The following is a 21,237-nucleotide window of genomic DNA, read 5'->3' on the forward strand; positions in this document are numbered from 1 at the left end:
TTCAAACTGATTTGGAAATTGTGGTTTTTAAAAATACACATTTCTAGCCTGTAGTTCCAGCTGAGGCAGGATCATTTCAGCCCACCAGTTTGAGATCAGTCAGGAAAACACAGACATCATCTAAAAACAAAAACACACATTTCTGGCTGAGGCTGTAGCTCAGTGGTACAAAGCCAGCTTATCATGAGCAAGATCCAGGGTTCAATCCCAAACACCAGAAAAATTTTTTTTCTGAGTCTCATTAGTATTTGCAAATTAAGACTTCTGTCATATAGTTTATACTCTCACATTCGTATTTGTTTTGTACATTCATAATTTCAAAAGGAGTGTAAAATTAGCTTCTTTGATAATAACTTATTTTGTGTTTGCATTAGAAATACCAATAATAAAATATCTGTGGCAGTAACGCAATCTTTATCTCCACTTTCCACTTATTTCCACTTTCCATGTTTCCTCCATGAGTAAACATGCTGCCAGGGAGATCACTTGAGGAAATTTACCTGCACTAAAGGTAAATGGCTTTACTGATTAACCTCAGTCAGTAAACACAAATGAAAAATGATTAATGGAATTTAGTTTGCAAGCTCCATTTTATTCATAGTTTATGTGTGTGTGTTTAATTCGTTCACAAATCTGGTACATACAGGCAATTAAAACTGGTTATCACTTTGATAATCAGAAGCCTCTGGTATACCATAGTTGTCATGAAAACCTTGTAAGACAGGGAGAAAGAATACATGGTAACATTCTCTGAAAACAACAGTTGCAAACATCCATGTTTCTAAGAAAATATAATTTAGATACATATATGTATTTCAAGCAAGCTATACTTCTTACATAAATTCAGATAATAGGAATGTGCAATCATACAGCTTATTTTATGGAAAAATGAAAATAATTATGACCTAAATGCTCTTAAATAATTAGAATCCATTTGGATTGGATAGAGAACATAAATTTTTCCTAATTTACAATCATCCCAGTCAAAAGCAAACTGAAAAGTTGGTCAGTAAGTAGGATTTCCATTACCACGTGTGTTTCTTTTGAGACGGTCTCACTGTGTACTCAGGCTGGTCTTGAACTTGAGCTCCTCTTGCCCTAGCCTCCCAAGTACTGGGATTACATACATGTACCACCACACCCAGCTAACCCATATTCTTCAAGTACAGATTATAATGTTTCAATCCCAGCTAATTTAGGGAATTGAACAAGAAGGGTTTTCAATTTTTAAATTACTTTTTTAAGGAATTAAGCTCTCAACTAAACTAGTTTTTCTGAGGTCATTTGTTTTTAACCTATTGCGGCTTAGTGATAATTTTATGAACTCTAAACATTCCAGTTCTCAAGGATTGAGAACTTTAGCAGTAGCAGGATGGACTATCCCATATCACTGGCACTAAGGGACAATACGATTAATGAGTCACAAGGCTCCCTAGAGTGCAGCCAGTCTATTCCAAACAATGAATCAGTGTTTACTGCTGCTCAGAAGGCTCCCCTCACTTCTGGAATGAAGATCACAACACAATTTATATATGAGTTACCCATGGTGCGTGAGATTAATGCACTAGAGTGGGAAATTTTATCTCATATTCTCCCCTGAATTCAACTTCTGCTTTTTATGGAAGCACTAAGGCCATGCCGACCCCTTTTCCAAAAGGGATGAGATAAAACACAAGGTAGAGGACTTTGATTCTTTGATTTAATTTTCTTTGAAAAGTTAAATTCCACATAGTGGTAAAACTTTGCTGAAAGAAAACTTGACAAGTAAAAACTGATTTAGTGACAAACACTCAAGATAAATTGTACTGGAAATACAATGACAAATTTTGGCCTGCAGCCCTCATGCTGTTATACAGAAAAACACTAAAATTCATGCAACAGAGAAATTGGCAACATAAGAACTTTTTTCTCCACACTTCTTGTGGGGGGTGGGGGGAAGCCCTGAAAACGTACTGTTTTCTTTCCTACCACATTATTCTTGCTTATGGCTGACTTTCCCAAACTTTCCCAGTTATTTCTGCTGAAAAAAAAATCATTCTTCAATAGAAGACCAGGTAAACTTACATGAAAGACATCGGGTGTCTTGAACTCCTGTCTGTTAGAAAAGCAGTCAACTGGATTACATAAAACTAACTCCACAACTAAATACATAGAATTGGAGAGGAATTAGTTGTCATCCGTTTACTCATAATAAAATAAAGCTTGTTCTGAAACTACAAGAGGTGGTAGGAAGAGACTGTATAAAAGCTGCTGGATTCTCTAGAAAATGGGCACAGTATACAGAATGTGAGAGTATATAGAATTCACACTTGAGTTATAAAAATAGACATGGTTCTCAGACAAAAAGAAATGAGTACAAAAGAATTCTCCAAACATGAACTATTTAAAAAAGACACAGCTATATAAAACAACAAGATGTTTTCTCAGAGTAATCTGAGAAATCTGTTTCCAAGGAGTAATCTGTTCAAATGGCTGAAAGGGGGAGATGAACTAGAGACAGGTCAAGAACCCAGAACTGATCTGCCCTACTCTTCTGTTTGGCAGTGTACACTGGTGGTTACAGACTGAATATATATGATATATATATCATATATATAATGGCTGACTGATGCTGGGTGGGTGAATGAGAAAATCCAAGTTATTAAGTAATCTCTGGAAGTTGAACACAATTTAGCTTCTACACTTGAAAATGTTGCACATGAGATATGATTCTAGGTTTTTTCAGCCTGAATCAACCCTGCCATTCACAATTCATGCTCCATGCCCCATGGGTTCTAATGTGCCCTAAAGAATCACCCTACATTAAATATATAATAGAAAATAACTCCAGCCTTGAAATGAGAGCAGACCAGTAAGTCATGCTTAGTACTCATAAATCACAAAGAAACACTGAAATTAATGGTCTGTCTCCTTTCTACAGCAAAGGAGATACCATGAGTTAAAGGAAGTTATGAGACAAAGTCAAGAAGATAGGAGTAGCAGCACCTTTCCATACCTGCCTGGATTCTTAAGGAGCTTTTCACTCCTTATTCCTTTCAAACATGAAGTTCGTCAGTTTGAAGAAAAATAAATGGCTCTAAAGCTACAGAGTCCCCAGAGAAAGCCAGCAGTACTTGAAATATGCCCTATGTGGCTGAAGGACAAGCTGCAGAACCAGTTAAGACCAGGAGAGGCAGCCCAAGGTCTTCAGGTTTTAGCATAGTTCGGCGCAATATGGACAGTACTTTTCCATCCAATCAGCAATTCAGCACCGTTCATGTCCAGTTCAATAGATCAGTGATGAGTAGGCTTTCATCTTTGGTACCATCTCATGAATTAGTTCTGGTTTGCAATATCTGAAAAGCAGAAAAGCTGGTACCTTTGCCTTGTCTGTGAGCAAAAATGCTGGGACTCTGATTGCTGCAACCATTGAGGCCACTTAATACTGTAACACACAAGAGTGATGCATCCAGTTCCCAGGTTCCAGATAATAGCAGCCATACTCCCACAGGAGTGGGATCATCCATCCCCATTGGTTAAGGCCTTCGGTTTGTTATCCTCAGAGTAGAACAAAACACTGTTCTCATGGACAAGGAACTCCAGGTGAACCCACGGTCTGCACTTGGACACGGATCTTAAGTACCAGATATGCCAGGCACAGACACAGGGCTGGCCTGTGACCATCACACTTGGAGAAGCTTCTGTTTTGGCAGCATGATTTAGAAACTTCTTAGTGTACTCTGGTTTCAATCCTCTTTCCTGAGTGAAGCAGCCAGAGAATGTCCATGTTCTAATACTCAACATTAATTCTCTCCATGGTCTTCTTCTACCCAGGCTACAATTTTTCCTTCCCATCCAGGAATGGCATCATCATCATGGAAAACCTAAGTGAACAAAAAAAGCCCAGTGAAAAAATACAGCCAGGCATGTTGGCACACGTCTATAATCCCAGCATCCAGGAGGCTGTGGCAGGAGGACTATGGGTTCCAAGCCCTACCTGGGCTGCATAGCAAGGGGGAAAAAAGGAAGGAAGAGAGGGAGAGAGGGAGGGGAGGGCAGGAGAGGAGAGGGAAGGAGGGAGAAGAAATAAAAGAAAAAGAAAAAAATACAGAGTAAGGTAGGGAGTTTTCCTAAATAATTTCTGCTGATAAAAAAAATTAAGTCCTCAAACATTAAGGATAAGGAAGTGCAAAAGAAATCCTTGAGTTTATGTTCCTTTGGGTTCTCTTCCTAAACTTGCAGTGTAACTGATATTTTATGATTTGGTTTTTTCTTAGTTCTATAGGTATGAAATGATAAAAAAAATCCTGACACTGCTTCGCTCATAGAAATCTGTAAGAATTAATAAACTTCAAATCACAGAGTACTTTGGGCTCCTTAGGAGAAAGCAGTAGCATATGCATTTTAAGAACAAAGGGAAAAATTTTGGTGCCAGGCATTGCGAAGCAAGGGCTGGAAAGAAGACCAGTCTCTCAGAGGCAGTTCTTTTCATTCATTCATTCCATTCATTTCCTAAGCCACTAATAAAACAGGGTTATTAAAAAAAAATTCCCACCTTTTTTTCATTTTGTAACTACAATGAAAGCACTTGAAATAATACATCAGAACTCTCTTTTCCAAAAAAGATTATATTTGGCAAGTGGATTATAAAGAGAAGCATAGACTAAGAAACTACCCAAGGAGTTGGAATAAGCACAATATCCAGAAGTTCCTTATCCTTATGATAAGAAACTACCACTATATAATTTACAATTCTATATGTTCGTGCCTGTTTATTTTGGTCTATGTAGGAAGTTTTCTAAGAATTAGCTACAAACAGAAAAGACTCTTTATTTTATGTTTTTTCCCCTAACAAAATAAAATTGTCCTTTTAAAAATAAAAATCCTATTCAAAGTCTTAGTCAAAATGAGTAAGTCCTAGAATTAAAGAAGCTATCAACATCTTGGGCCATTCTGTGACCCTCTTAGTCTAAAGTAATTAGATTATGGTCTGTGACTCTGGCTAGAGAACTCAGTTACTTCTGGGAACTAGTCCTTGAACAGGAGGCGCTGGGGTTCAGGAATGACCACTAATACTACGCAGACTCCCCATAGATTGGATACCTCCTCTTTAACAGTGCCAAATTCAGGATCCAGCGCTTTGAAATGATACCGGTGATTCCCTTCTCGATCAATAGCTGCCTTAAAATCCTTCAATGTCACCTCCCCCAACCTACAACAAAAGAAGAGTACCAAAATAGACTATTAGTCAATAGGTTGTAAAGATATGTTAGCTTTAAACCAGGCCTGCCAAAGTCAACAGGCAGAAACAGCATGTTAGGTCACTGTCCCTGATAACCAAAGAGGACTCTAAAACATCAGAGGTTGGGGACCCAGCCACCACTAGAAAATGAAAACAGCATAATATGTTGCATGATCTGAGAATTTAAAATAGATTTAATCACTTCAGTCAAATCACTATTCTCTGTTTTTTCCTGGAAATAAGATGCAAGGTCTCTGAAATCAAATTTGTTGAAGCACCGTAAATATTCCTACATTCTCTTGATTTTCTTCTTTGCTACAATAGTACAGTTCACCTATGCTGGTAGAATTAAATCAGGCATCACTATCTTTATCCTTCTGTATTTAGGAAGCTAGTTTCTAACCCAGACCAAGTAAATTGACTCTCTAAAGAAAGAAAATCCTATAACCTATCTCATTGGTCTGAGTTTAAAATCTTTATTTCAAAACCATTTTCATTAGGATGAAGCATATTAACTGAAGTTTTGGAAGGTTTTCAACATAAATTCTCCAGAGATTAATTGCAGTCATCAAACAGTAACAAAGATCAATGAGTAAACACTTGAGAGAGTCCAGGATACAATCCATGACTATCAGCAGGAACTCTTTTGAACACTTAAAAACCTGTTGTTCCAAACTTGGAGCATTATCTGTGTAGTTATCAAGACTGGAAATTCTATTATTTTACAATAGTAAAGTGGCCTTTACAGTGCCACTAGTTACTGCCAAAGTTAGAACTGGAGTCTCTCCCTTGAGCTCTTCAATCCACACAATTGCTTTTCAAACACCTTTGAGCTCCTCATTTGGGAAGTCTCTGACGGTTCTGCCTTGCTTTCCTTTCTTACAGAAAAATAATGATCCCAGCATCTCATCTCACCTCTTTGGTATATTGACCATGAAGGGCGTAAGTGACCGGTCAGTGAAATAGAGCACTTTAGTGCAGGTGCTGCTGACAGCTGGAGAACTCTGTGAGTGAGGCAACCCTGCAATCAGAGAGACTCTGGTTAGAACATTCGATTTGCTCCAAACCGCTGTTCATTTCCAGATACTCGTAATGTCTCAGGAGAATGAAGTTGCCTGAGGTCACAGCATGGCTCTTACCCCTGCCAGATCCCATGTACATAGGGCATGATCCACAGTAAGTCACCATAGGACCATGCGGGCAAGGGGTGCTTCAGGCTTGGACATTATCATGGCGACCATCGTCTCACTCATTCCAGGGATTTCAAGTAGGCAACAGCATCTGATCTGACAGTACTGTAGCTAAAGATCAAAAGAGGACAGAGAATCCAGCCTGGCAGGATTCCAGGGAAGGGAGAGTAGACACACAGCAGGAACTGCACACTGCCTACATTTAAGTTTTAGAAGTCCATAGTAGAGAATACTATGTGATTCACAAAAATAAAAAGCAATAGGGACAAGAACCACAGGGGCAAAGGAACCTTAGAAACTCATCCCAAGGGGCCTAGGCTTCCAGTCTGCCTACCTGAGTTCTTAGCTACATAGGATCTATATGTGTTGGGTATGTAGTTTTAACTCAGGTTCCTAATTTGTCTCTATCCTTTAAAAAGGTCATTTAGGAAAAATGTAACTTTTCACTACTTGTAATTGTGACTTTAAGAGAATAGTAGAAAAGATCAGTCAGAAACTTTTATAGGGTCAAAAGCCAATAAAGAAACTTATTAAAATCTCGCCTGCCAGTTCATCCACATATATTTTCTTAACTTCTTCTAAACGTTAATCCCCATCAAATTGGCAGCAACAGGAAAGCATTTCTGGCTGGGAGGTTAAAACAAAGTAGTATGAAGGATGAACCGGGTTAAAGACAAGGAAACTACTCTTGTGAATTTTTCTTCAAAGAATGTCAATAATCATAACATACATGCCATGATTTTACTTTGTTCCAGTACCTAACACAGTACCTGATACATATGTTGAATAAATAAAAATACTCACTGTGGCATTAAGTCATACAACTCATTCACTCATTTGATCAATAAACATCAGTTGAAGCTGGGCATGATGGCTCATGCTTGTAATCCCAGCTACTTGGGAGGTGACCAGGAGGGCCAGTTTGAGGCCAGCCTGGGCAAAAAGTTCATGAGATTTCATGTCAACCAATGGCTAGGTGCAGTGGCAAGTGCCTGTCATCTCAGCTATGTGGGGAAACAAAGTAAGAGGATCATGGTCCAGGCCAACCTGGGCATAAAGGAAGACCCTCTCTCAAAAATAACCAGAGCAAAAAGGGCTGGGGGCATGATGGCTCAGGTGGTAGAGAGCCTGCCTAGTAAGCACAAAGCACAGTTCAACACCAGTACCACCAAATAAAATTGTACAATTGGCTGGATGTGGTGTTGCAGACCCATAATCTCAGCACATGAGAGGCTGAGGCAGGATCGAGTTTGAAACCAGCCTGGGCGACACAGCGAGACCCTGTCTCAAAGTATCTTAAGACTGAGAACTTTCAAAGGACACTTCCAGGAAGAAGGAAGTGCAAAAGGCGTGAAATGGGATCATGTCTTTAGAAAACTCCAGTAAGGCTAGAGCATAAGAAATACATTGGGAAGTTACAGGTTAATAAAGTCGCCAGAGGCCAGATCACAAACTATTCTGGTTGGCTACAGTCTTAAACCTTTTTTTTTTCTTTTTGGCCATACTAGGGTCTGAACTCAGCCTCATGCTTGCTAGGCAGGTGTTCTATGTGAGCTCACCAGCCCTAGGATATAGTCTTGCACCGTGGGGAGGCACTAAGACAGAGTGGTATTAGCCTGGCATTTTAGAAATGTTAACCTAGCAGCAAAGCATGGATTGGATGGCAGAAAGTCTGGAAGCAAGCAGTCTCATTAACGCAAGTAAACTGAAAATGAGGAAGAGAACAATGCATCCTTGGAGCTAGGGAAAAAACTGGTTTTTTGTTTGAGTTTTTTGGACATGGCAGGGAGACAAGGCCTTCCTGTGTAGCCCATGCTGGCCTTGAACTCTCCATTTTCCTCCCTCAGCCTCCCGAGTCCTGGGAATATAGGCATGCATTGGTGGTTTTCAAACTGTGGTCCTCAGACCACCTACTCTACCAAGAACTGTGTGTAGTATCTCTTTCCATCTTCCTAGCAACTCCATTAACTTTGCATCATCACCCACATTTACCAACGAGGAACGCACGTTAAAGAGTAAACCATTCAACTCCTGAGGCCCCAGGGTTTGTACTAAAATACAGCTGAAACAGTTTTGTTTTACTCCACAGTTATGTTTCCTGCCAGCCACACTGCCTCCTAATCAACATGACAGTAAAAATAATTTTCTCAGTGGTAGAGTTTATTTTTCAAAAACTTACTTTCATCCTAGTTGTTTTATATTTTTTTCCAAAGGTTTTTGTTCCTTTTTTCTCTTATCTTCTTTTTGTCCTTGCCTCCTTTTAATTAAGAATTTTACATTCTTTTCAATTTTTTTCCAGTGTTTAGTGTTTTATATTTTCAGCATGTAAGCAACATTTTTAACAGTGAGATGTTTTACGGTCTTTCTTTATTTTTGATATTAAACACATTAATGATTCCTTTTTCATCTCCACTATCAACTTCTTCTTCTTATTATTACTATTAGTGTTGGGAATTATCATCACCATTATCATCATCCAGCATTATTTTTACTATTAGTGCTCAGAATCGAACCCAGAGCCTTGTGCATGCTAAGCAGGTGCTCTGTCACTGAGCTACGCCAGCCCCAACTTTCAAATAATAATATACCACTTCACCTGTAGCATAAGAAACTTAGAACAGAGCAGTCCCACCCCTCCCTGCCAACCTTCGTTACTATTGTTGTCATACATTTTACTTTTAGATATGCCGTAAACCCACAAAGCATCAGCACTATTTTGCTTTAAACAATTTACAGCAGTTTCTCTTAGATAAATAAAAATGAGAATATAAAAAACCTGGGCTACATAGCAAGACCCTGTCTAAATAAATGTATATGTTCATTTATATGAATATAATATAAATACCTTCATTTTAGTATCATCTTCCTTCTGTTTAAATAATTTATTTTAATATTTTTTATAGTGCAAGTCTGCTTATGATACATTCTCCTGGTTTTTTGGTCTAAAAAAGCAATGTTCTCAAGCTATACAATTCTAAGCTCATAGTTTTTATCTCCTGTTAGTACTTTAGATGCAACCCCCACTCCACCTCCGTACTCCACCTTATGTCTTGCATAGTTTCTGATGAAAATTCTGGTATAATTCTTATCTTTGTTGCTGTTCTTCTTTTTTTCTTTTTCTTTTAAGACAGGGTCTTGCTATGTAGTTCAGGCTGGCCTCCAACTCACAAATCTCCTGCCTCAGTACTGACATTACAGATGTGCAGCCCCATGCACAGCTTTCTCTTTGTTCTTCTGTAGGTAATGTTTTCTCCTCTGGTTGTCTTCAAGACTCTGTTTGATTTTTAGCAGTTTGAATATTTTGTTATTATCCATCCTTCTTTAGGTTCTCTGACCCTCTTGCCTCTGTAGTTTGATGTGTTTGGCTACTTTTGGAAATTTTTTGGCCATTAACTCTTCAAAAAAATTTTTTTTATTTGGTAATACTGGAGTTTGAATTCAGAGCCTTGTGCTTACTGGGCAGGCACTCTACCACTTGAGCCACACTCCCAGCTTTTTGTTTTGTTTTGTTTTGTTTTGAGAGAGGGTCTTGATATGTAGTCAGACTGGCCTCCAACTTCCAGTCCTTCTGCCTCAGTCTCCCAAGTGCTGGGATCATAGGCACACACCACCAAGCCTGGTTTTGACTCTTCAAATCTTTTTTCTGCCCTATTACCATTCTTCTTCATGGATTCCAACTGTACATTTTTTAGTCTATTTGATGTCATCTTCCACAGGTATTGATGCTCTAGTCATTTGTTTCTTATCCTTTATCTTTTTTTTCTTTGTGTTGAAGTTTTGCTAATTTTTTTGTTGTTGTTGTTGTTGCTGGGTGTTGAACTCAGGGCCTCCATCATGATAGGCAAGTATTCTATCACTTGAGGCATGCACCCCTCCCAGCCATTTTGCTGTAGTTGTTTTTGTTTTGTTTTGTTTTTCAGATAGGGTCTCATTGTTTTTGCCCAGGGCTGGACTCGGATCTCAAACTCCTAACTCCATCTCCCGAGTAGCTGAGATTACAGGCATGTACCACCAGGCTCAGTGAAGTTTTGGTAATTTCTATTACCATATCTTCATGTTTGCTAATTCTTTCTTTGGCTGTGATGAGTCCTAATGGAGAGTCTTCATCTTTATTTTCATTTTTAGCATTTCTATTTCATTCCCTGTAATTTCTATCTCATTGCTAAAATCCCTTATCTGTATATGCATGGCATCAATATTTTCACTACAGCATTGAGCATATTATTTTTAAATTCCTTGCCATACCTGAGTTTGGTTGTGTTGATTGATTTGGCTCTTGACAGTGGCTTTTTTCTCTTTTTTGTGGGTGTCTTATAATGTTATTGATATTGTGTGTCAAGACATTAGAGGCAAGAGGATCACAAGTTTGAAGCCAGCCTAGACTACACAATGAGTTTTTTTTTAAAGGACAGTAGAGGTGGAGGTAAAAAATTGTCTAGAAATGGCATACTGCTGGTTCTGCCAGCACTTCAGTGAGACTGCTGAGTTCCCTAGCCAGGATGAGACCTGAGATTGGGACTTTCTTTGTTACCTTGGTGCACCATCAGCTTCAGATTCCTCTTGAGTTGTGTTTATGGGGAACAACTGATTTCCTAGAGGGTTTTTCCTCAATGTTCTTGGCCCACCCTAGGCTAAAGACTTTCCTTGTGTGTGCGTCTCCAGTCAGTCTCTTGAAGCTGTGCCCCTCCCCAGAAGCAGATTGCTGTTGCTTATTACTCAGCGCTTGCTCATCTTGTAATGGGGGTGAGATGGCTATGCTGTTGTCCTGATCCAGACCTAGTCTTTCAAGGAAGGTTTTCTTGATGATCTCTGCCTGCCAGCGGTAGGCAACCGCTAATGATCTGAGCCCAAAATTGTTTCCTGTCACTCCCTCAAGGTAGAGAAATCTTTCTTCCTTTTTCCTTCCCCCTAGCTGTAATGGGTTTTCACCTTTGCCTGGAGCAGAAGGGGGCAGGGAGCAACAGGATTTGCTGTCTTCTCCCTGTGGCTGAAGGCTTTTGCTCCATAAGAGTCCAGTCAGGGAACCAAGCTTCTGCTATGATGGCAGCTGCTCCCCTCCTGGGGAGCCTGCACTACCAGGGGAGGTTGGCTTTAGACTCTGTTCCCACAACCAATCATTTTCATTGGCACCCAGTGGAGGTCCACGGAAAAGTATCTGTAGCGCCCAGGGATCTTATACTCTCTGCTGAGCCTGTAGTAAGTCATTAAAATCTTAACTAAATTCTTCTTATCTCTTTGCATAGCAACCCTATATTCCTCCTGTCTCTGCCACACGTGAGTCAGTGCCAACATCCTATCTTTTTTTTTGGTACTGGGGAATGAATTTAGGGCTTTGTGATGGCTAGGCAGGCATGCTACCACTTGATGATACGTATGCCTCCATCCCTTTTTGCTCTGGTTATTTTTGGAGAAGGTCTTGCTTTTTTGCCCAGGCCAGCCTGGACTGTGATTCTCCTATTTTAAGCTTCCCACTGTAGCTGAGATGACAGGTGTGTGTCGCCATGCCCAGCTTTCTCCCCAAGCCTTTTCCCTGTTGAGACAGGGTCTCACGTAGCTGCTATCTTTGTGATCTCAGCCTCCTGCATAGCTTGGGATAACAGGTGTGTGCCATGGTGCTCAGCTATTGGTTGAGACGGGGACTCACAAAGTTTTTGCCTGGGCTGGGTCTCAGTCTCCCCAGTGACTAGGATTACAGGCTTGAGTCAGTGGCACCTGGCAGGAGTCAGGCTCTTTCCAGCTTTCTACATCCTAGGCAGAAGCCATAACAACTGTATTACTTTTTAAAAACTCAGATTCACAAAATTGAATATTTTAACCATTTTAAAATGTATGGTTTAGTGGCATTTAGTACATCCATTATGTTGTGCAAACTATCATCACTATTTAGTTCCAGAACACTGTCACATCCCCAGAGGAAACCTGTACCCATTAGCAGTCCTTCCCCATTTCTCCCTCCCTTCTGATCTGGCACCTGTCTAATCTTTCTGTCTCTATTAATTTGCCTATACTGGACTTTTCATATAAATGTTCTCACATAATATACACTCTTTTGTTTCTAGCATCTTCCTCTTCATATACTGTTTTCAAGGTTTACCTCATGTTCTAGCATGCATCAGTACTTCATTCTTTTTTTACAGTTGAATAATATGCCACTGCCTGCATAGACCATAATTTGTTTATCCATTAGATGAACACTTGTGTTATTTCCACTTACTGGCTGTTGTGAATACTGCTGCTATGAACATGTTCATACAAGTTTTTTTGAACACCTGTTTTCACTTGCGGGGGGGGGCGTATATACCTAGAAATAAAATTGGTTCATATGGTAATTCCATGTTTAACTTTTTGAGGAACAGCCAAGGAGATTTCCACAGCAGCTGCCTCATTCACATTCCCACAGCAACACATAAGGGTTTCAATTTCTCCACATCCTCACCAATACTTGGCATTTTCCATTTTGTGGAACCATCTAGTAGGTATAAGTATCTCACTATGCTTTGTTTTGGTTTTGGTTAATAAGGATTAAACCCAGGCCCTTGCAAATGCCAAGCATGCATTCTGCCACTGAGCTACACCCCTTGCCCTCGCTATGGTTTTAATTTGCATTTCCCTAATGACTAATGGTTCTGAACATCTTCTCGTGGGTTTATTGGTATTTGTTTACCTTCTTTGAAGAGTTGTCTATTCAAGTCCTTCACTCATTTTTATTGTATTGTTTGTCTTTTTGTTGTTAAATTGTAAGAGCTCTTTATATATTCTGGATCCTAGATCTAATCTAATCAGATTAGATTTCTGATTTGCAAATATTTTTTCCTATTCTATGGGTTGTCCTTTTTTACTTTCTTGATGGTGTCCTTTGATACATAAAAGTTTTTAATTTTTAAGAAGTCCAGTTTTTCCAGTTTTTTCTTTTGTTACACATGCTTTTGATGTCATATCTAAAACCCACTGCCAAGTCCTTAGACATGAAGATTTCCCTTGTTTCTTCTAAACATTTTATAATTTTAGCTTTTATAGAGAGATCACTGATCCACTCCAAGTTAATTTTTGCTTATTTGTTTTGGTAGTACTGGAGTTTGAACTCAACCACCACTCGAGCCATTTGAGTTGATTTTAATATATGGTGAGAGGTAGGGATCCCAATCCATATGGACATTCACTGGTTCTAGGTCAAGTGACTACAGATATATATGGGGTTTTTCTGAACTCTCAGTTCTATTCCATTAATTTGTTGTACTACTTTTGAAGTGGTTATTGTTTTCCCTCAAGAATAAATGGGAAGAAAGGAAGTGAGTTCAGAGAACAGGTCATTTTTTTCAGCAAATTTGGTTGTGATGAAAAAGAGAATGGACACAGCTAGAGGGGAATGAAAGGAAGGTGTTTTAAAAGCATTAATATTTGTTTTACGTTTCTCATATGCCCCACACTTTACCAGCTATTTACCAGATATTTTCATAAAATATCTCATTTAATGCTCACATCCATCAAGATTATCTCCATTCTATAAACAAGGAAACCAGGATTCAGTGCCATTAATTAATAGCTTGTCCACAGGCACACTGAGTGGCAGTCAAAATTATACCTCAAGTTTGTCTGATTTTTTTATTCAGTATTTTTCCTCCTTTCTTGTTTTGTGTTCAGTTTGGGGTATAATTTTGAAGTGCCTTTGGATCTACAAGGATATATCTGATTGGCGTTCAAAAAATACACCTTTTAAGGAGAAGGTGAAGGGGTGGTAACTATAACTGAAGTACTTCACATGCATGTATAAAAGCAGAATAATGAAACCTGTTAAAATGTTTAAAAGGGGGGATAAGAAGGAGTAATAGAGAAGGTGCATTTGATCAAAGTACATTATTCAACAAATATTTATGAAGCATCCTTTATGTAACATCAATGTGAGACCCTGCAGGTCTAGAAGTGAACAAGATAGACTTGGTACCTGTGCTTATTGGACCTGCAGTCTACTGAGCTAGACACCCCTGTGTTCCTTCTAGTTTTTTGAATACTAACTCTGAATTTCCTTTTTTACTTGAATTTTATATGTGCTCTGGGATTCTATTTGAGACACAGACCTAGACCTTTTCATATTCACTTTAGGTGATTCTTCCATTCCCATGGCTTCAACTACTCTTATGTATGGATTATGTTTAAACTTTTATTTCTAATCCCAGCCCTTTTTTGAATTTTAGGCTATATGTATTTTTTCTTTTTTATTAGTGTATTTTAATTTTACAAAGGAGTTTCATTGTGATCTGTCCATACAAAATTTAAGGGTTAGAAAGAGAAGGAGTAAAAAAGGTAATTCAGAGTTAGTGTTCAAAGAACTGGAAGGAACGCAGAGGTGTCTAGCTCAGTAGACTGCAGGTTCAATAAGCATAGGTACCAAGTCCACTTCTAGATCTGCAGGGTCTCACAATGATGGTACATAAAGGATGCTGAATAAATATTTGTTGAATACATAATTGGCTGGCATTGATCCTGAAGAAGAATATTTTCAGGAGACTCTTCAAAACTATTAAATGCTTTTGAAAAGACAAGAAAAGATAAGGTTTGAAAAGTAATCACTTGATTAGACAACCAGAAAGTCAACAGTGACCCAACAAAAAGAACATTACGTGGACTAAATGAGTAAAAGTCATCTTGTGGTAGAGTGAGTAGAGACTGGAAGTAAAGAAGAAAAGAGAGTAAGTATACACTATTCTTTTAAGAAGTGTGATGTAGGAATAAGAGAAATAAGTCAGTAGCTAAGGGCTAGCAGAGTTACACAAGTTTTTGGACTGGGTGAGATGAGAGACATTTCAGTTTTCTTGTGAATATGGATATCCCTGCAAGTTTTAGATTAACACCCTAGTTTACAAAAAAAACTGTAAATTTATTTGCAAGTGTTTTAAATAAGTACTGTATGTGCACGGAACTTTTTCTAGGGAGGGAAGAATTTATTAGGCTTTTGAAAAAGAATTTCCAAATACTTACAACTATTTACATTGACAGTTTACACTAACCTAGAGAAAGTACCAAAGAGGAAAACAATAACATTAAAATCCTCTCAAGAAAATAGAAATGACTATTTCAAAGCACTGCTAAGAAAACACACTGAAACTCATTTTGGAACTAAAATAGTTTGTTCCTTTCCCAGAAAAGATACCTCACCCAAGAGAAAAAGATACTCAGGATCAGAAATTTGAGAATACTGTTTTATTTACTCTAATTTTTTTTTACATCTCATATTTTGTGCAAATGTTTTAAGAGTTTTAATTTACGTTGTTTTTTTTTAAATGGCACTGGGACTTGAACTCGGAACCTTGCATTTCCTAAGCAAGCCCTCTATCATTTGAGCCATATCCCTGGCCCTTTTTGCTTTAGGTTATTTTTCAGATAGGGTCTCACACTTTTTGCCTGAGCTGGCCTGGGATTGCTATCCTCTACACCTCTCGTGTGGCTAAGACTGGCTTATTTGTTGAGATGGGGTTCTGACTAACTTTTTGCTCAGGCAGGCCTTGAACTGTACTCCCCCTAATCTCTGCCCCATGAGCCACTGCACCCAGCTAGGTTATATTTTTTAATGTGGATTTAAAAATTGTGCACACAACATAGAAAATTCATTCCAGTCAGCTTTTTATTATTTGATTTTTATAAATTATTTAGATACTTTTAGACTGAGCCTGGGTTAAAACTAAGAAAAAATGAACAAATACCAAAACCTAAGAAATAAATTGAAAGAGAAATTGCCAGGCAAGGTAATTTCCGAGTTGAATTGAACAGGGGAAAACAATGGCCACTAGATGGTGCAATTATTTTGCAAGACTTAAACTGAATCACCTAAGCACTCCAAGTTCTAAGGAAAATATGCAAAGAAATTAAACTTCTTGCCTCTATGAAAAAGTGGAATTTTTTGTGTGTTATTTGAGACTGTAGGATGATTTTGTGTGTGCATGCGTGTGGTTTTATATTTAGCTTTGTTCAGTGGAACTGTTTAGAACTTGCATATTTTCCAGATCTTTTAGCCCTCTGAGTCCTTCCTGCATGTGGCTAAATGGCATTTGGGTTGATGGTGGAGATGATGTGTGTGCCCTCATAGTCCTAAAACAAACACAACTCTAGCACTGCTAAGGAAAAATATAAAAGTGAAGTGCTACTAGAAAAACTCTATCCCCCAGATAACTAGCAGCACAAAAACACCAAATTTCTCTTCTAATACAGTAGGAGTCCCTACTGAGCGACAATGAGTACTCACTTGAATTAGGGGGCCAGGACTCCCGGGCCCCACCAGCTTGAGTTCTAGGTGACTTGCCTCGAACCTGAGAGCCACACAAAATCACAAGAGTTACAATCAGTGGTAGAACTTCATCAAGAAATTTGAATCATAAAGGAAACCTGAAATCTATACTTTTCTATCGCCTCTTCTACAATGTACAAAATTTAACATATTTATCTTAATAGTAGTCATGAACACTTATGAAAGGCTTTCTAATTTCCAATGCATTTTCTGTACATTTTCTCACCTGAGGCCAAACTCATTCTGGGGAAAACAGAGAGACATATACAGTAAAGAGACCCCTTGGGATCAGGAACCACAATTCCTTATGCACCTACAAAGCTGCTGAGAGCAGAGTTGCCATGAATTCTTTCCCTGGACTGTCATACCATGATGAACAGTCAGCTCCACTGAGAGAAAAACCAAAAGAAAAACCAACAGTAACCTTCAGCAGGGACTTATTCCTTTTACTGTTGCCTTTCTCTAAACTAAAATTCAAAAAACCAAGATTGCACAGGAACTTGTGTAAGCAAGACATCACAGAAGAACATTACCTTTCTTTCTTGTTTCTTCTGTGTCTCCATGATGTGCAGGCGCTCCATGAGGCTGGAGATACCCTGCTCCAAGCTGTCGATGGTGTGGTGCTGAGGATCGTGGCCACTGAAGCTGTTGCGCAGGCTGCGAAGGGCATCTCGGACAAGCTGCAGGTCACTGGTCTGCGGGCAAAAATGAAGTGCTGGTGGTATGGGCAGTGCAGTATTGCCAGCTACACCTCAACTACTGAGTTAACAAAGATAAAGGAGAGGGGTTCCCAGAAAAGTCATTTTTACTTCTGTGGAGGAAAATTTTCCTCCTCAAGAACAGCTCCATTGTTTTTCCTCTAATTCTGACTTTTGGATGGCTAGCAATCCATCTTTACATACCCATCAATTTCAAGAATTAAGGGACTGGAACATAAAAGGCTGAGTCCACTGTGGTGGCTGGGGCACTGTTCTGGTTTTAGCTAGAAGTAGCAGGCCTGTTCTCTAATGCTAGGAACATACCCCTCTGTGGGAGATGGAAGCAGCTCCTTTCCCTGCCACTGGAAGGAGAAAACCATTGCTTTGAGACTTGTGGCTGTTATAGGTGGTCACCTAGAGCAGTGAGAAGAAATGATGCTTGTGAAAAGGAGAATTCTGAACCAAGACTCCTGTCTTATTTTTCTTCTTTATTTATCACTTCCTGACACAGTATGTAATTATTTACTTGTCGAATGTCTCTATTAAAAGCTTCTTGAGTGAAGATATGTTTGTCCTTTTTGTTCACCGCTATATTGATGCTGCACTGGACACTTGGTAGGCATTGTGAAAGCAGAATGAATGAAAGGGAAACCTCAGCCTGGAGCTCTCAACTTCACCTCTACCATGGCCACTTGTCAGTCCCAGCACCTCCTTCATTTGCCTTAGTATTTAAAAACATAGTAACAATGACTAATGTATTGTGAGCCTGACTGTGCCAGGTAACTCTAACAGAATTGAACTTAGTCATTTACGTAGTTTAGTTATTCATGTGTATTATCTGATATATTCTTCCAGTTTCTAGCTGAACCTTATTTCTAAAGTTCAGGTGCTAAGTAAGCAACTTAAGGTTACATATGTAGACAATGTAAAGCTGGAATCTGAAACCAGATTTTCTTATCTAGGAACCTACACTCTTAAGCCCCTCACTGTATAGCCTCCGAACAAACCGGCCAGTGGCCTTGGTTCAGCTCTGGGTGAGAAACAGAATCTCCTTCTCTGCTCTGTAATGTGAGAGGAAAGAATCCAACTTCTAGGTTACCTCATCTGCCTCTCTTTTCATACAGTGGGCCAACAGTACATCTTTGTGTTCCAGCTCCCGTTCTAGGCCCACCTGCAAAACAGATTAAAACAGAAAAGGGTTTCTTCAGGCTTGGGAGCATGGTTCAAGTGATAGAGTGGCTGCCTAGCAAGTGCAAGGCCTTAAGTTCAAACCCCAGTACCACCAAAAAAAAAAAAAAAAAAAAGAAGAAAAGAAAAGGGTTTCTTTAGGGCAAAGGGGCAGGAAAGTCAGTAGCTGGCCAAGTTCCAACCTGCTGGTAACTAGCATCTGAGAGTTTCTGGAGTGCTTCTTCCAACTTGGCCTGGTGCTGCTGAAGGAGGCGATCCTTCTGCCCCAGCTCTTTCTGCAATAGAGACAGAGCTTTCAGAAGTGTGCCAAAACAAGAGATAATGAACAGTTCACCTTTTCAATGCAACGAACACTCATGGCCTTAGGGGAACAGGCTATATCTGGAAGACATTACATGCTCTAATAGTCTTATGTTATGCAAAGATTCTTGGAAGGGTAAAGATGAAAAGACTACCATTTATGGGACACCACTATGGGCCAGCCATGCTTGTCAAGAAAAGGTAAGCAGATCGCTGAAGTTTCCAGACTCTTAGTTCTATGCTCCTCTTCCTGGCTGTGCCATCTACTCATCAGGTCTAGTGAACCAAGGAACACAGAGAAAGATCTCCCTCTAGGAAGCCAGGATGAGAGTGGAATACTTAAGTGCTCTTTGGGAACAGCAACACCGCACTGCTCGTGAATGATCAGATGGAAGTCATTTCCAAGCCAGTATTCACTCTTACTTTGTACTCTCCTAAGAGTCGGTTCCTCTCTTCTAGCTTCCTCTGTAGATCCACCTGCAAGGATAAGGAAGAATTTACCAGTGTGAAGGTACTCTATACCAACCCTCATGAAAACCAGCTACTCGGTCACCAGAATTAATGTTAGAAGTTACACTATACAGCACAGAAAGGACATGGTTATAATACTAATTTAAAAAAAAAAGCACAGCTCCTCTCCACGTCCTTAGTAAGATAACCAGTTCACACAACTGCTACTTGGCCTCAGTGTCCTCAAAGTTCAAGAAGGTGTGGGCTTTTACCTAGGAACAAAGATGAGACTGATGGAAAATAAAAATAATTGCAGAGCAAGATGAGAGAGGTTAGGATGGCAGATCTAACAGCACCTTATGTAGTATCCCCTTTGGCTAGCAGGACTCAGTAAGGTCAGAGTTCACACATTTAACTCACATTCTGGTTATGCAGCTCATCTTTGTCCATATTTGCCCTCAGGAGTTCTTGTTTGAGCTGAAGAACAGATGTGTCCTGCTGAGTCAATCTCTGCTGCAAGGCATCCTGGGGGGGGGGAAAGCAGAGTAATTATTGTGGACCCAATTAATCAATCAGCCAGAATTACTAACAGTTACTGAACCCTTCATTGTATATCTAGCATTAGTTCTGGCAAACTGGGAAGCAAAGGGAGTATAAGGATCTTGCCACAAGAAGTTGAGCAGGGCGTTTTCTGTCCTCTTTTAAGACACTAGCATCTAAAGGAAATTCCTATCCATTGTCCTACCAAGCTGAGTGAAACCTGATTTTTTCCCTCCACCTACTGCTCATTCTACCCTGCACATACTCTTGACAACATGGTGTCCCAGACACAGAATGAGTGGCTTTTAGAATCAGATGCCCTAGATTCAAATTAGAAGTCCAGCACTTCCTGCTTTCACAACACTGACCTTGGATAATGTACTCTCCCTCCTCCTATCATGGTTTTCTCATCCATATCTTGGGCCTATAAATACTCTGTCATCTGGCTTAGCTACTTCTGCTCCCATCTCTCTGCCCAGTCCCCATTTCCTAGAGGGGTGACCCTATCTGTGCTCACCACTCTGTTTATAAAGAATCCCACAAATCAGAGGTGTGGCTCAAGTGATAAGAATGCCTACTTTGCAAGTGTGAAGCCCTAAGTTCAAACACCAGTCCCATCCCTCTCCCCAAAAATGAGGGCAAAATTAAGAAATTAATAAAATTCAATGGACTTTATTTAAAAAATAAGAATCCCTGGAATCACTCCCACTCTGGCTTCCAGAGCTTGGCTGCTGTCCTGCTCCCATTAGCTTCCAGTGCCTCATCTGGACCAGGATGGGGATTGTGTTTCCACTGCTCAGAACTGCTCTCAGACTGATGGTTCCACTTCTCAATCTCCTAGGACCTTAACAGCTTTAGGCTATCTTTCCCTCAATTTAGACCCTCATGGTTCCTACCATGCTTAAGAAAAGGTAGGCTGGATATGTTGACTTGCAAGGGTCAGCTATTAACATATTGTTCTAACCATGGTGACTTCAAATGGAACTAATGGACTGGTGTTGCAGTCCAGTATACTTAGCTTGACTGACTTTCCTCTCTCTACAGACTGCAAGGAAATGGAGCAGGTGCTGGAGAATACAGGAGCCCATTCTTTTTCTTTTTCTTCTATTTTTTTTTTTTTTTGAGACAGGGTCTCACCATGTAGCCCAATCTGGCCTCAAACTTGTGATCCTCCTACCTCAGCCTTCTGAGTGCTAGAATTTGAGCTGTGCACCAACACACCCAGCTGTCTGCCAAAACAGTATGTGGCAAACGCTGTCTAAGAGGTCCCTGGCTTAGCAGTTTAGAGGACCATTTCCAAAGTGCACTCCAAGGGATGTTAATGAGCGACATAGGAGAAAAGGTGCTTCTGTGGTTTATAATTCTAAACTT

At 39.6% G+C, this 21,237-nt stretch overlaps 1 protein-coding gene across 1 annotated transcript in view; it reads right to left on the bottom strand.

The window, feature by feature from the left end:
• Positions 1–571: 571 nt before the first annotated feature.
• Dixdc1 (DIX domain containing 1) overlaps positions 572–21,237 on the bottom strand; it is a 63,153-nt gene continuing 42,487 nt past the window's right edge. The window contains 10 exon segments of the mRNA XM_074066733.1: positions 572–3,863; positions 5,083–5,191; positions 6,137–6,242; positions 16,649–16,712; positions 17,224–17,385; positions 17,713–17,802; positions 18,488–18,559; positions 18,759–18,851; positions 19,300–19,353; positions 19,747–19,851. Coding sequence (XP_073922834.1) covers positions 3,783–3,863; positions 5,083–5,191; positions 6,137–6,242; positions 16,649–16,712; positions 17,224–17,385; positions 17,713–17,802; positions 18,488–18,559; positions 18,759–18,851; positions 19,300–19,353; positions 19,747–19,851 — 936 coding nt within the window. The 3' untranslated portion in view covers positions 572–3,782.

The sequence above is a fragment of the Castor canadensis genome, chromosome 2 (genome assembly GCF_047511655.1).
Source record: "Castor canadensis chromosome 2, mCasCan1.hap1v2, whole genome shotgun sequence".
NCBI lineage: Eukaryota > Metazoa > Chordata > Mammalia > Rodentia > Castoridae > Castor > Castor canadensis.